The sequence below is a fragment of the Amia ocellicauda genome, chromosome 22 (genome assembly GCF_036373705.1).
Source record: "Amia ocellicauda isolate fAmiCal2 chromosome 22, fAmiCal2.hap1, whole genome shotgun sequence".
Classification (NCBI taxonomy): Eukaryota; Metazoa; Chordata; class Actinopteri; order Amiiformes; family Amiidae; genus Amia; species Amia ocellicauda.
Window position 1 is genome coordinate 19,351,608 of NC_089871.1, and position 16,123 is coordinate 19,367,730.

A 16,123-nucleotide genomic window follows, 5' to 3' on the forward strand; every position below is an offset into this window, starting at 1 on the left:
TCCCTCATTAACATGCAAATCAATGTATAACTTTTTTGAAATGCGTTTTTCTGGATTTTTTTGTTGTTATTCTGTCTCTCACTGTTAAAATACACCTACAATTAAAATTATAGACTGATCATTTCTTTGTCAGTAGGCAAACGTACAAAATCAGCAGGGGATCAAATACTTTTTTCCCTCACTGTATACATTGACTGTTGATCTTCCAAACTAAAGCATAAGTGATCTGACCTGGAGAAGGAAGAGGTCAAGTGGTTTGTGGTCAGAAGGAAGCCCTGCATACTTCAGGAAAAGTCTGATACTAACATCTGGTCTGGTGGTAATGTATGCCATTGACTTATATCTATAACAAGAAAAATACAATAATTATTCTACATAGTGCCGATTTCAGGAACACAACAAACAAGTGGCAGCGCACATCACCAAGCACACCAGCTGTTAATGCAGACTCATGGTGTCTGCACTCTCAGCACGAGGCCCAGTTTTGTTCTTCTTTTTTTCTTTCATGATTGAAATGCTTGTCTTTCTCCTCAGGCTCAGGATGGTCTTGAGCTTTGAGGGGTGCCGCCATCCATCTCCAAAGTCACCTCATCATCCATTGCTCTCCAAGATCCTTATCCATGTCACACCTGCAAAGTTTATTATTTAATCTTCCCATCCTTTATGTAGTCGTCTTCTAGGTTTTTTGTCAATTGCCATTTTAACACTTTCACTCATTAAATTATGTCACATATTTTGTTTGTTCTTGGATCCATTTGTGTAATTTTCTAAATGGATTCTAATATACAGCTTATTTTTTTCTAGAGCTGTACATTTAATGTGTGCTTTGAGAGAAATACACATATAAAACACATGAATGTATTATTATGTATTTCCTTGCCAGATGTGCACTTACAAATGGAAATTGGATTAAAATGTATACATACACCACTAAAACATCCATGTTCTTTATTGATGAGCTGACGAACTTTGAAATATTATATTTCTGTTATACTTTGCCATATGTACCACGAAATCCATAAGATAATGCCCTTGAGGCAATTCACTCCTACTGATTAGTGGGCGCTCACACATGCAATGAACTTTGTCTCTGGAGATACACGTGTTTGTCACACAGCGCTCGTTGATTGTTTTGCAGCCGCGGCTGCTCAGCGCAGTACCTTCGTTTTTAATGTGGAAGTTAAATATAAATTGTTGTAAAGAGGGGTTGGATATTTTCTTGTAGTTTAAGCTTGCAGTACTGTATAATACACATGTAAAGATATTTTGTTACCTTAAGAACTTAGATATTTATTTATCTTATCTGTGTAAGCCTAGATTTAAGGTTTGTCCATAAGCTTGTAAACTCAGTCACCAAAAAGTACAAACGAGAAGTTTGATAAAAATGATTTAAAGTGCCAGAGTTAGATTGATGGCAGCAGAAGGAAAAATAAAGAACCATTTTCAAGGTCATGCATACTGTCAAATGTAGATAACAATGACAAAAAAACATTATCCTTCAAGCATCCGAGACAGCCCTCTCTTATTTGCACACTACATTTTTAATGCATCCCTCATTTATTTGTTTTAACCAGGAAATGTAACTTAAACTATATTAAAACTATGTTTTCTACATAAATAATGGTTAGATTAATTTTGGACACAATTCTACAGGGTGAAGTCCCGCAGTATGTAATTTATTTAGCCAAAATCCCACAGTTAAAAAAACAAACACATTTGACTAAATCCTACACTAAAATATATCCCATTCGAGATAATGGGGTATGGTCCTTGTCTCACCCTTAGCTTAATTAATATAGTTCTTTATTCACAGTTAGCCTGCAGGTGTGATATACTGACAAATTGTTTAATCAGTGTGTGGGCATTATATATTTTATATATTGATTTATTTACTTTATGTGGAAATGTATTCAAGAATTTGTGAATCATTTCAGTGTATTTATTTATTTTACATTTGTAGGGTATTTTCTATGGGAGTTTTTTAAGGAATACAATACACTGCATTTTTTAATCTTGTGGGATTCTCCACAATAAAGAGACTACACTCTGCAAACCTCAGCAAATTTACCACTAATCCTCAAGATACAGTAAACATCTACAGTATGTTTCCTGTTTGGCTTATAACTCTGATAACATAGTTTGAAATTATGTATGGCACAGAATCATAGAAAAACCAACAAATGCAAAGACATGAAGAAGAATGTCAAATAAGCTAATTGTTTATCATTTCTAGGTGGCAACAAATTACAGTGCATCTTCTAGCTGCGAGTAAAATTACTTTTGAAAGCACCATGCAACAAAATAAAAAAGAGGAAACATCACAGACATATGTAGAGAATAGGGTACTTTGGTTCCTTGACCTTTTATTCATTGGTGAAGTGGTTCTTTTCACTGGATAATGGAAAACTCCCAGCTTTGCCTGTATTTTCCCCCTTGTCTGATTGTCTGAGATGATATGATTATCAGTTCCATGAAGCACTTGGCTGTTCAAGCTCAGGACTTTATTAAGAAACAGAAACCTGGCTGCAGTTCCTCAGTACTGGGCTCCACCGTCACTGAGTTTGTAGCTGCTGCCAAAAACAAGGAAACCTGATGCTAAGAAGCTAACACCATGAGGTTGTCCCTTCCAGCCTGGCTTATTGTACTACACTGCTGGCTGGTATTCTTAGTTCTTTACTGTCCTGTCATCACACTGTATAGAATGCTACAGCCAGCGTTCCTATTCTAAAAAGGATGAAAGATTTGTAAGATTTGAAGTCAATAATTCATCTCTGATCCCGTTACATTACCTTCTGAATCTTGGGTTCAAAGCTGGATGTTTTGCTCCCAGCGTTAAAGAGCAGGGTTGCAGGTACAATGTCTTTCATTGTGTCATTTACCTCTTCTGAACTGAAAGAAGGAGGGCCTGAAGTGGGCTCCCTAAAATCTCAAAGTGGTTTGAAAATTGTTTGAAATCCAATGACAGGAGCACCACTTACTGGTCAACCATGCAAGAAGCAGCACATAGTATTTTTAACGGCAGTCAATTGTTAGCAGTGTGTACAGCACCATCATGTGGACAAAGGTGAAAAGGTTTTTTAAATCATATATCAAAATACTGCTTATCAAAACCTAGAGCAGGTTCAGTGGAAGAATATCCAGTTATTGACATTTGTAAGGCAGAAGCATGCTTACTTCATCACCACTTCACATGAATGATCTAGCCAGGTGCATGTGATACAGGACATAGTTTTGCTGCTGGCAATACAACAACATCTGTACAAAACAATAGTTGTAACGGCACAGGAGAAAGGAAGTCAGTGTACATTTCTCCTGAAATGTGTTCTGTCCAGCCATCCTCCTTGTTTTCAATCTGTCTGTGCACTGTCAGGCATTCCAGGTGGCACTAAGCCCTTCATTTAACCCTGTGATTCAAATAGAGCAGTGATCTGTGGACTAGAGAACCCAACTTGTGCCCTTATTGAAGAGCTTACAATCAGTTACCCATAGCCCTTACAACTTAACTCCAAAACACACATACACACACACACACACACACAAAACAATGAAACAAGACATGAAGTAGGTAATTGCAAATTATCTTCATTTTAAAGAATACCATTTCCCTTTCAAAGACAAAATCTGAACCAAAGTTTATAAACAAATCAACAAATTAATAAGACAACAGAAGCGATAGAAAAACTTGCTGTGAATAGATTCTCATGATCTAACCTGTGGTTTTGTAAACAACAGGGCTTTGATAATAATCCAATGGAAAAATCCAAAGCCTTCCAGAAAAAATGAAATTACCAACACCAATGAGTTTCAAGGCATCTTTTTCATCCATGTAAGAAAAACATAAATATATATATATATATATAGTTTGATCCCAAGATAGAAATAAGGAAAGTATATTTTGCAAATGCAGCTACCAACTGATATAGAATCTGACTGAACAAAAATATAATAATCTTTGTTTCAGAGATAATCATACAAAAAACAAAAACAAAATTTAAAACAGCAGAATCACCAGTCATAATTAAATGTTAACAGGATGTTAGTTTGAAAAGTCTAATAAAATAAATCATGTAGGCTGTTTTTCTGTTTTTGACACTTAAAAAACATAGCTCTACAACTTCTGCAAAAGACATGGAGACAAGTTTGTTCTGATATTTAAAAGGGGTAAAATAAGTTATTTACAAAGTAATTTTTAAAACCTAATTTGGGTGACTTTATAAACTCCTCTCTTAGGGTTTATATGATGCTGTTTCATGTTCACAACTAAAAACATAATTGAATGGTTTTGTTTTCAGAAATCAGGCTTTGACAATCACTTTGCAGGCAACTTCTTTTGAAATACCTACGGTGGTGTCTTTTCTAAAATAGAGTATCCATCAAGTGTCCAAGGTGCCTTTATAAGCCAGTTTGAAAAACAAAACAAACAAGAAACAACAGTAATAAAACAAAACAAAACAAAACAAAAAAACACGTTGTTTCATTCGAAATACTTAAAAAAAGGCATAAAATCTGACAATCTCTTCAGGATGACACAATTAGGACATTGTCCCTTGGCCAAGGGGCCTTGTGTTTGAATGAAACAGCCCTCATACAGACAAAAACATTTTGTTTGTTTTGTTTTTTGTTTTCTGTCCCAAGAAATTGACGACATCACATTAATGGACGGGACTGTACGTGTGCATTCTTCCAGACAGCCGGGCAGCTCCCATCACGCAGTACAGATGAGGGGAGGGCAATCCTCAGCCATCCAATCCCTTTCCAATGCACATCCTTGTTCTGATTCATCCTTAATTATGTGAGGGGCCTTCAGTGACAGGGGTCAGTTAACTAACGAGTAAAAGAGCCAGCAATGTAATGGGATGGAAGTGCCAAGATGGCCGAGCACCTGGGCTGCTGAACAGAAATCTCTTGTTCTCTCTCTACTAGACCTCCACTGTCTTCTCTGGCTGTGCTTCGGCAGCTGGTTTCTTCGATATGGAGTAATGGTAATTGCGCACCTGTTCTTCCACTACAACAAAGCTGGGTCGTTCCTCATGTCTGTAGAGAAAAAATAAGCAAACGGTCACAAGGTGATGATGTTTTATATGACAATACATTTTTTCAGTCTATTAGCCAGCAATAAATCAGCAAATCTGTGATGTCATCTGGGCCCAGGACATTAAACACACGGCTCTTCTTAATGTCTTCCACATTGAAAACAGCATTTGAGTATGTTTCTTACTTGTAGATCCAGCAGTCTTTCATCACGTTGTACATCACCTCTGGGCACGCTGCTGGAGAATCCATGCAGTTTCCTGCTTCGATAAAGCTGATCACTTCTGGACCTTTCATTTTCTGTAAGGACCAAGCAAGAAAACGTCCTAAATATTTCATATGCATAATGTGTATATAGAAGCAAGAAGTTGTTTAGATTGGCTGAGATGCGTCTTTTAGATATCAATTTTGTTTTAGGATTAGGATTAAGATTAAGTTCTGAGCAAATGCTTGAGCAAGACTATCCAAACTATCCATGAGCATATAATCAATCTTAAACTCTCCATTTTGTCAATGGATTCTGAGCTACTTAGGAGATGTGGATGACTTGGTGAAAATGCATTTTTTTTGCTATATATTTATTTGCCTTTATCTAGGTCGATCCACATTAAACACAAATCTATAAACTTTAGACTACAGTAATTTAATAAAAAACTATAGGGTAATACAATGAAGGAGAACTGCAGTCACAGCAAATAATCGGAAGTATTGCAATACAATACTAATAGAGAGCATGTAGTACAAGCAAAACTTAAAAATGTGCCTGTGATCTGATCTTTCGTAGTGGGCAGTGCCAATTAGTGGTCTGAATAGTAGAGAGATGGATCATAAGATTTTCTATGGCATTAACTCATTTGATTTGGGCTTTTGCATAGGAGAATTATGTGAATTTACTGATCTGGACAATTTGATTGCCATATGACTTCCAGAATTAGCCAGGACTTGAACTGTGCAGGTGTATTCCAACTGTACCTTGTAAGGTTTCTGTCCATAGGTGAATGCCTCCCACATGGTGATTCCATAGCTCCACACATCACTCTTGCTGGAGAACTTGTGGAAGTTGATACATTCCGGGGCATACCACTTCAGGGGCCACTTCCCAGCTGTCCGAGCCTGCGGGCACATCACACACAACACTGAGGACACAGGGCCTCCAGTTCCTAATATCAATGTTCAACAAGAATCTTTGTTTGTGTGGTAACTATTGCAGAGCAGCATGGTTCTGATGGGGAAACTGGCTTGGTGTTCTTGTCCTTGGTGATCTCTTTATGTTGGTCAGGACATTTCTGCATACAGTCTTGTGTGTACTGGTAAAATCCTCTTAAGTGGATGCCCACCTGATTCTGGCAGTGATTGGCTCAGTTGTGCACCAATTCTTGGGGAATTGGCTGAGATAGGGGTCTTCAATCCTGGTCCTGGAGAGCCCCAATCTAGTTAGTTTGAATGGCTACCCTAAATCACCACTTTTGTGATGGTGAGGATACCATGTCACCTATGGGATCTGTACTCCTTGAGGGCTAAAGGATATCAAGATGTTTGTTCCTAATTATCTACAACATCCTCTAATTGGGTTTCCACCCTGCCAAGGCTACTAGTCAATGGGGTCGGGTATGAGCTTTCACTACAATTTCAATATGTGGGTTAGTGTGATAGTCACAGAAGGAAGTGCACATAGTCACTTTATACCCGAGTCAGTGCTGGCTGACCCACCTGCTGAAGCGGGCTGCTCTTGACCCAGGTTGACCCACTTCCTGCTTGTGTATGTGCTTTCACACTAATGACAGTCGGAACCAGGGGTTGGTGTGATAATGAGAAAGGGGTTTGTGACTGAATTCAGAAAAATACCTGCTGAGATGAGAGTTTACAAGGCTTTGGAGGGCTACGGGCTAAGGCAAGGCTAAATTATACTGGAGTATAAGGCTTTTACCATTATAGCCTCTTAGGATATCAACAAGACTGACCTCTTTAAGTTTCGGCACTATGCCGGAAATTGACTTTCCATCAATCAATAAATCAATTTATATTTGCAGGGTAGCCACAGAGTGCTTTACATAGTGGTAAATATACAACACACATACAGCAAATAAAAGAGAATATAAATAAGTATATAAAATACATAAAAATAGACCTTGAACTAAAATAATGTAAACCAACATTAAATAAACCATTAGGCACAGAGGAGAGAAAAACAAAAAACTCCTATGGATGTCATGTAGGAGAAAATAAATCTTTGGGGGTCCACGACTTAAGGCCTAGACTTAATGGTTGCCTCCCCTCCAGGCAATATAGTTATTACAGCAGCAAAGAGATGGCAAAGCTCACCTTGTAATAGTTGTCATCGGCACCAAGGGCTTTGGACAGGCCAAAGTCACTGATCTTGGCGTAGTGCTGGTTCACCAGTAGGACATTCCTGGCTGCCAGGTCACGATGCACAAAGTTCTTCTGCTCCAGGTAGACCATGCCCAAAGAGACCTGATGCATCAGCTCCACCACGTTCTCCACTGTGATCTGTTCCCTGGGGAAGGAGGAGGGAGGGAGAAGAATCACGATCTGTAGTCTGTTTTGAGGAACTAGGTCTAATACTGAAAATGCAGAGATGGGAAGGAAAACCGAAAAAAGTGAAATTAAGGGAGAGGATTTTTTGATGGGCAATTTGGCTACTTTGACCAAACTAAAATGGAAAGGAAGTGAAAGCATATTTTCCCGTCCCATTTCTAAACCTATGCGATGCTATGATCAGCGATTTAATCCCTGTACACTTGTAAGACCCAGTACACTTGTATGGACCACATCCCCTTATAACAATGTTTTCCCATTGCCTCTAAATAGCCATGGGTAGCTACCAGTCTATTTGTGATCAGTTCATTAGGACCTGTTTTGGCTATACATTGGCTGTAGCTATGGAAGTCACTATTGTAACAGTACTTTTGAACTGGCTTAGGGTAGGAAGAGAATGAACAGTCAGGATGTGATTTAGGAGGGAAAAGAGGTTGCCATACACATGCTGCTGTTTGGAGACACACAGGGTTCTCGAAGTGTGTACACCAGGCCGACGGGTTTCAGTTTGAGATATTCTACCAGCTGGGAAAGAGAAAAAGAGATACAGGGTGTACTGAGACAATGTACTGATGCCTTCACAAACATACATCATCAAATGATCTGATTTTAGTGGAGTGTTTATGGTGTTAGCCCCATATTGACTGGGCCCTTTCGAAACAGGACAGGGTTTTTGAGTTGCAAATAAACACAAAAGCAAGAAACGTGCTTTTCTTCAAGGATGTAACCGCTTTATGTCATGATCATATAAAAACATGCACATTAGCGCCAGCAGCATGCTGTGATAGATAAGAAGGCATGCATTCAGGAGATCACCACCTCTCATTCCTTTAAAAGTAATAAGTAAAACTACAGATAGCACTTAAAAGGAGGTACGACATGTCAATGATGTGTTCACTGACTAACAAATCTGTCAGTGTAACAGAAGTGCTAGTAAAAAGGTTTAAATTTAGATGTACTGCTTTCTGACAACAGTCACCCCAAACTGATACAGGAATGAATTGGACATTGTGTAGCAGGTCAGGATTCATCATAGCATGCTATTATATGTTACATGGGTGACATTTGGGTACACACATCACACTCTGACAAGGTAATTGTCACTCTTCAAAACACATCCCCAGTTCTCCACTAGATGTCGCCATCACCCTTCTCTCCCTGTCACCTCTCCCAACTTCCTTCATTCAATCATTCAATCTACATTCCTGAAACCCATGTGCACTTCCACAATCACCCTCTGCTCCCATTCACCCTGCACCTCCCAAACTGGTTTTCTCTTACACTTATAAACCCCTCACTAACTCCTAGCAATTGTGAAGTTTTGTCAGTCTGTACTACATCGCTGAGCAGACTACCTGTGCCTCTACCACGCACCACAACTGGGTCCCCTGTTCCCGTGCCCCGCGGTACGTTACAGTACTGCTGTCTGAAATTATCAGGATGATATCAGGGGGGCAGTATGCAGCATCTTAAAAAACCCAGTGTGACATATAGGCCACAAACATTGCACAGGAGAAGTCTGGAGAAGTATGTAGCAGACAGAGACACTCAGTTCTCAGAACATATGATTTGTCTTGCCTTGACACTTTCAGGGTATTCGGTAATCATGGCTATATTGATAACTGTCACAGCCCAAGTCTATTCACTTCCACTGTTCCCCACTAGAGGTCGCCCTTGCCCCATCCTTACCAGTCTCCTCTCCCAGCTTCACTCCTTCAATCATTCAATCATCAGCACAATCACCCTGATTACTTACCACACACCTGCTGTCCATCATTTGTTCATTTGCCTTCCTATTGAAACCCCTCCCTGACACTCATTCAGTGCTAATTATTTTATGCCTCACAGCTACATTTCAGAGAAGTTATCTTTGTCTTGATTTATTATTACTATGACCTCTGTCTTCTCCTTTTAACCTCAACTTTGGATTTTCCTTCGACACTGTTTGCCTGATCAACTGAACCTTTGCCTGTGACCTTGACTGAGCCTTTTTTCCTGCCAGTACTTTTCCTCAGTCTGTTTCTGACAGCCTCTACCACGCTCCGCACTTGGGTCCTCTGCTTCCCTGTCCTTCCTAGTCCTATGCATTGTGACAATAACGAATCTTCTTGTTGTTTCTGAGAGTTGTCCACAAGGTTACAGAAGTGGTGGAAATGTACCAGAGGATTTGACATATCTACTCATTAGCTATATTGTTGATTATTCAGTAGTCAATATTTTAGCTTTGCATATTAACAGGGGTGTAAAGTAATGAAGTATTAATACTTCGTTCCTGTTCTTAAGTACGTTTTTTGAGTATTTGCACTTTACTTAAGTATTTTTTATTTGTGATTACTTTTACTCCACTACAGTTACGAACAAAAGAATGTACTTTTTACTACATTACATTTCCCACAGACGACTCGTTACTGTTATTATAATTGGAGAGAGGAATTACATACATCTACGTGGATATATAAATTGTCACTATCTTGATTTTTTTACCGCGACTGGAAAGAATCTGACCAATCAGAAATGACGTCAACCCATGTGGAAACACGCACAGTATATGTGCGTGACCCATAACAAACCGCATGGATGATGAGAAGTTAGTTAATGAGTCACAGCAATATCCATTAGTGTCTCATTGTACATTAAAAGACAAACACATCAATTAGAAAGACAATGCATGGGTGAACATCACAGCAGCTCTACTTTAATGACAGCTGTCCATAAGATACAGTATTAATAAATAATAATTACATTTTATTTTATTTTATTTTACATATTAACTTTATTATTCACTTTATGATTTAAATACAGTTGTATATGAGAAATGGTTCCTGAAATCATGTCCATGGTGATGTTTACTCTTTTATATAAAACAAAAGTTGTTTAAGATTAAGGCATGTGTAACATCACATTTTATATTTATTATATATATAATGAAAAAATGTTTTTGTAGCCGCACTCTCAATTATTAGGTATTTATAGCCCTGATGATAACACAGTAGTGTCGAAAGGTATTGTTTTCCATAAAATGAAACTTTTGTAATACAAGAGTCCTTTTTCTGAAGTGCCTCGTTTGTTTCAGTCACTGCTCCCCCAAAAGTTTTGTGATTCAAACCCAGTCTTCTGCAACATAGTGCATTAGATTACATTATAACAAATGGGATCACTACAGGGGTACATATTTTATATTGTTTATTTTGTTTTGTGTATTAATATACAACTGTTTGGGATATATGTATATGTGTGTGTTTGTGTGAACAGTGAGTTTGCTAAGAAAACTCCAAATTATTTATATAAATCCCCCAATGTTACCCTTTGTTAATACTGAATACACATGAAAGTAATATCCAGATATAAGTCTAATAACATTTCTTTTTGTCGGATTTGTTTTCTTCAAGATAAAATTGAGGAACCATAAAAATAACTTGATAATTTATGGAAAATAAAATGTTGGATTAAAACATCTCTTGTGTGCCCCCTTCATAAGGCTCACATACAAACACTTTCACTGTATTACTAAAATCACAATGTACTTTTACTTTTGGTACTTGAGTACTCTTAAAAGTAGCTACTTTTTTACTTTTACTCAAGTACTGTTTGAATGGGAGACTTTTTACTTTTACTGGAGTAAGTTTTTGATAGAATATTTTTACTTTTACTCAAAAATGACTTCCGAATACTTTTTAAACCTCTGCATATTAATCAGTATTTAATGCATATTCATTGATTCTTCCTAATTTTTCACACATATATACTTTTCTTTGTCCTTTCGAGGTCTCAACCTATAAACAAACCGTACATTTGTCTTTGGGCTCAGAACCTTCCCTGAGTCCGGGGATCCTCTGTATCTCTGTCACCTGTTTCTCTATATTATTTTATTACCAAATACACAATAAACATCTTATTTATTCACTATGGTCCTGTATATTCCTTACACATCAGATGTCTTACACTATTATCTTAATATCCCAGGTCTTCGTTTGTGACGTATGTCATGCTGGATTTCTAGGGGTTTAAAAAATAATAAAAAAATGCAAAACTACAAAAAAAATAAATACAACAAATATGAAAAACATGTTTAACTTAATTTCATGTTTGGAACTTTCTAAGAGATCACTGTATTGTAATCTGGCCTCTTGATAATCAAGCAATATCAATTTAGCCGAGCTCAATTGTGAAAGTGTTCACTTTTTTAATTTCTTCCCTTACTCTGTCTTAAAGGGAGTTTTATGGATAGATGGCAACTGACCTTAGAATAATGAGGATCATGTATGAGAGAATATTGGTTTTTCTACCTGCCAGATGGTGTCAAATATGGTTCCTTCAGGCATGGAGTACCTTCCAGATTTGTCCTGGATAATCTGGTAGTGGTAGGCAGTTTTTCCATACATCATGGATAGCGCAAAGGTCCCCATCTCGTCCCTGTCTCTCACTCTGCGCAGATGAAGGAAAGAAAAGCCCCTGAAAATCTGTCATCATGTTTTTCCATTTGACTACCAAGGATTCATTTAAGTGTGTGGTGCCTCAGTAAAAGCAGAGATATTCTGTTTCCTTTATTGTAATAAAATATACATTTATTTAAATGATTGAGGTGATTCGTTTGCCCCCAGGTCTCAAATTCTTTACCATTTTCTGTCAGTAATTGTAAAAGATTATTGGGGTAAACCTAGCCAGGGATGAGGTAGACTTTCAAAAGGAGCAATGAAACTTCAGAGCTGTGGTGAAGATGTGGCAAGGGTTTTGTTTGGCCAGACTTGGGTGCATGAGTGTAAGGCTTGTGTATTTAAAATCCTAATTTATATATGTTTTCTTTGTCATATTAAAGCCCAAGGGGGATCTTTATGTTTTGAGCTTAAAAACATATTTCCTCTATAATCAAATTTAAAGCAAGCCTAGATCAGTCAATGTGGTCAGTGAGTAGGTGGATACAAAGCTGGGGCTTGCCTTGCTTATATCTTAAGACTGGATCAGGGTTATAATTAATGCAGCTGGCTTAGCCACACTGTTATCACCAGCTGTGCTTTTGGCTAATTTTGAGCCTTCCATCAAACTGCTATCACTCGGAAATTGTGGAAAATTGATTGTTTTGCTGACGACCTTAACACGAAATTTGGAAATGAGAGGTTAAATTGTAGCAATAAAAAAGCAGGGGAAATCTGTTTTTAGCTGATTGCAAACAAGAAGGGGTAATCTTCACTCTGCCTTGCACCCTGCATCTGCCATGTTAGGTACTAGCTCACCATGACCCTATACTGGACATAGCAATAATTGGAAATGCATGGATGGAAAGAAGGCCTGTGTTAGTCTGTGTGGGGGGGACTTACAGGAATTTGCCATCGGGTTGCACTCCAGAATACAGACGCCTCTCGCCCTCCGTGCGTTTGATCTTGCCGTGGTACCAGGGCATTTTCTCATGGGCTGTCGTGGCGATTAGCTGAAACAACATGAAATGTTGTAAAATTGCATTTGTAAGCATATGTAATGCAGTTGAGCACATTTAACTTTACAGAATGAAGATATTACAAAACCTTTCAAATCAAGCTTCTCTCTGCCAGATATGCTCCCACACTATACATAACGGCATAATCAATCATAGGTGAAGAGTTTTCATGTGTATCTGCAAGTATACATTACAATTCATCAAACTCTTGAAACCAAGTCAGTTCTGACCTGAAACAACATGAATTGTTGTAAAATTGCATTTGTATGCATATGTAATGCAGTTGAGCACATCTAACTTTACAGAATTAAGATATTGCAAAACCATCCAAATCAAGCTTCTCTCAGCTTGATATGCTCCCACACTATACATAAGGGCATTCTCTATCATAGATGAAGAGTTTACATGTGTATTTGCAAGTATACATTACAATTAATCAAACTCATGAAACCAAGTCAGTTCTGACCTGAAACAAAATGAAATGTTGTTAAATTGTATTTGTAAGCATATGTAATGCAGTTGAGCACATCAAACTTTACAGAATGAAGATATTGCAAAACCCTTTAAATCAAGCTTCTCTCTGCCAGATATGCTCCCACACTATACTTATGGGCATTCTCTGTCTTAGGTGAAGAGTTTACATGTGTATTTGCAAGTATACATTACAATTCATCAAACTCTTGAAACCAAGTCAGTTCTGACCTGAAACAACATGAATTGTTGTAAAATTGCATTTGTATGCATATGAAATGCAGTTGAGCACATCCAACTTTACAGAATGAAAATATTGCAAAACCATCCAAATCAAACTTCTCTCAGTTTGATATGCTTCCACACTATACATAAGGGCATTCTCTATCATAGGTGAAGAGATTCCAAGTGTATTTGCAAGTATACATTACAATTAATCAAACTATAGAAACCAAGTCAGATCTGACCTGAAACAACATGAAATGTTGTAAAATTGCATTTGTATGCATATGAAATGCAGTTGAGCACATCTAACTTTACAGAATGAAGATATTGCAAAACCATCCAAATCAAGCTTCTCTCAGCTTGATATGCTCCCACACTATACAGAAGGGCATGTTCTGTCTTATGTGAAGAGTAAACATGTGTATCTTCAAGTATACATTACAATTCATCAAACTCTTGAAACCAAGTCACTTCTGACCTGAAACAACATGAAATGTTGTAAAATTGCATTTGTAAGCATATGTAATGCAGTTGAGCACATTTAACTTTACAGAATGAAGAAATTGCAAAACCATTCAAATCAAGCTTCTCTCTGCTAGATATGCTCCCACACTATACTTAGGGGCAATCTCTGTCTTAGGTGAAGAGTTTACATGTGTATTTGCAAGTATACATTACAATTCAAGAAACTCTTGAAATCAAAGTCAGTTCTAAACTGAAACAACATGAAATGTTGTAAAATTGCATTTGTATGCATATCTTATGCAGTTGAGCACATTTAACTATACAGAATGAAGATATTGCAAAACCTTTCAAATCAAGCTTCTCGCTGCCAGATATGCTCCCACACTATACTTATGGGCATTCTCTGTCTTAGGTGAAGAGTATACATGTGTATTTGCAAGTATACATTACAATTCATCAAACTCTTGAAACCAAGTCAGTTCTGACCTGAAACAACATGAATTGTTGTAAAATTGCATTTTTATGCATATGAAATGCAGTTGAGCACATCCAACTTTACAGAATGAAAATATTGCAAAACCATCCAAATCAAACTTCTCTCAGCTTGATATGCTTCCACACTATACATAAGGGCATTCTCTATCATAGGTGAAGAGATTCCAAGTGTATTTGCAAGTATACATCACAATTAATCAAACTATAGAAACCAAGTCAGTTCTGACCTGAAACAACATGAAATGTTGTAAAATTGCATTTGTATGCATATGTAATGCAGTTGAGCACATCTAACTTTACAGAATGAAGATATTGCAAAACCATCCAAATCAAGCTTCTCTCAGCTTGATATGCTCCCACACTATACAGAAGGGCATGTTCTGTCTTATGTGAAGAGTAAACATGTGTATCTGCAAGTATACATTACAATTCATCAAACTCTTGAAACCAAGTCACTTCTGACCTGAAACAACATGAAATGTTGTAAAATTGCATTTGTAAGCATTTGTAATGCAGTTGAGCACATCTAACTTTACAGAATGATGATACTGCAAAACCCTCCAAATCAAGCTTCTCTCTGCCAGATATGCTACCACACTAGACAAAAGGAATTCTGTATCAAAGATAAAGAGTTTTCATGTGTATTTGAAAGAATACATTACAATTCATCAAACTCTTGAAACCAAGTTAGTTCTGACCTGAAACAACATGAAATGTTGTAAAATTGTATTTGTAAGCATATGTAATGCAGTTGAGCACATTTAACGTTACAGAATGAAGATATTGCAAAACCTTTCAAATCAAGCTTCTCTCTGCCAGATAAGCTCCCACACTATACATAAGGGCATTCTCTATCATAGATGAAGAGTTTACATGTGTATTTGCAAGTATACATTACAATTCATCAAGCTCTTGAAATCAAAGTCAGTTCTGACCTGAAACAACATGAAATGTTGTAAAATTGTTTTTGTATGCCTATGTAATGCAGTTTGATCACATCTAACTACACAGAATGAAGATATAGCAAAACCATCCAAATCAAGCTTCTCTCTGCCAGATATGCTCCCACATTATACTTAAGGGAAATCTCTGTCTTAGGTGAAGAGTATACATGTGTATTTGCAAGTATACATTACAATTCATCAAACTCTTGAAATCAAAGTCAGTTCTGACCTGAAACAACATGAAATGTTGTAAAATTGCATTTGTATGCATATGTAATGCAGTTGAGCACATCAAACTTTACAGAATGAAGATATTGCAAAACCATTCAAATCAAGCTTCTCTCTGCCAGATATGCTCCCACACTATACAAACGGGCATTATCTATCAGAGGTGAAGAGTTTACAAGTGTATTTGCAAGTATACATTACAATTCATCAAACTCTTGAAACCAAGTTAGTTCTGACCTGAAACAACATGAAATGTTGTAAAATTGCATTTGTATGC

General features: G+C 37.3%; 1 protein-coding gene across 1 annotated transcript; it reads right to left on the reverse strand.

The window, feature by feature from the left end:
• Positions 1 to 3,562: 3,562 nt before the first annotated feature.
• LOC136718572 (tyrosine-protein kinase ZAP-70-like) lies at positions 3,563 to 13,024 on the reverse strand. Its single transcript, XM_066696332.1, has 7 exons — positions 12,903 to 13,024; positions 11,874 to 12,012; positions 8,033 to 8,112; positions 7,354 to 7,702; positions 6,004 to 6,144; positions 5,219 to 5,331; positions 3,563 to 5,034 (listed from the first exon to the last, which is right to left on the reverse strand). The coding sequence occupies exons 1-7, from the start codon at positions 13,022 to 13,024 to the stop codon at positions 4,920 to 4,922; spliced, it is 1,059 nt and encodes a 352-aa protein (XP_066552429.1). The 3' UTR covers positions 3,563 to 4,919.
• Between the last annotated feature and the right edge of the window lie 3,099 nt (positions 13,025 to 16,123).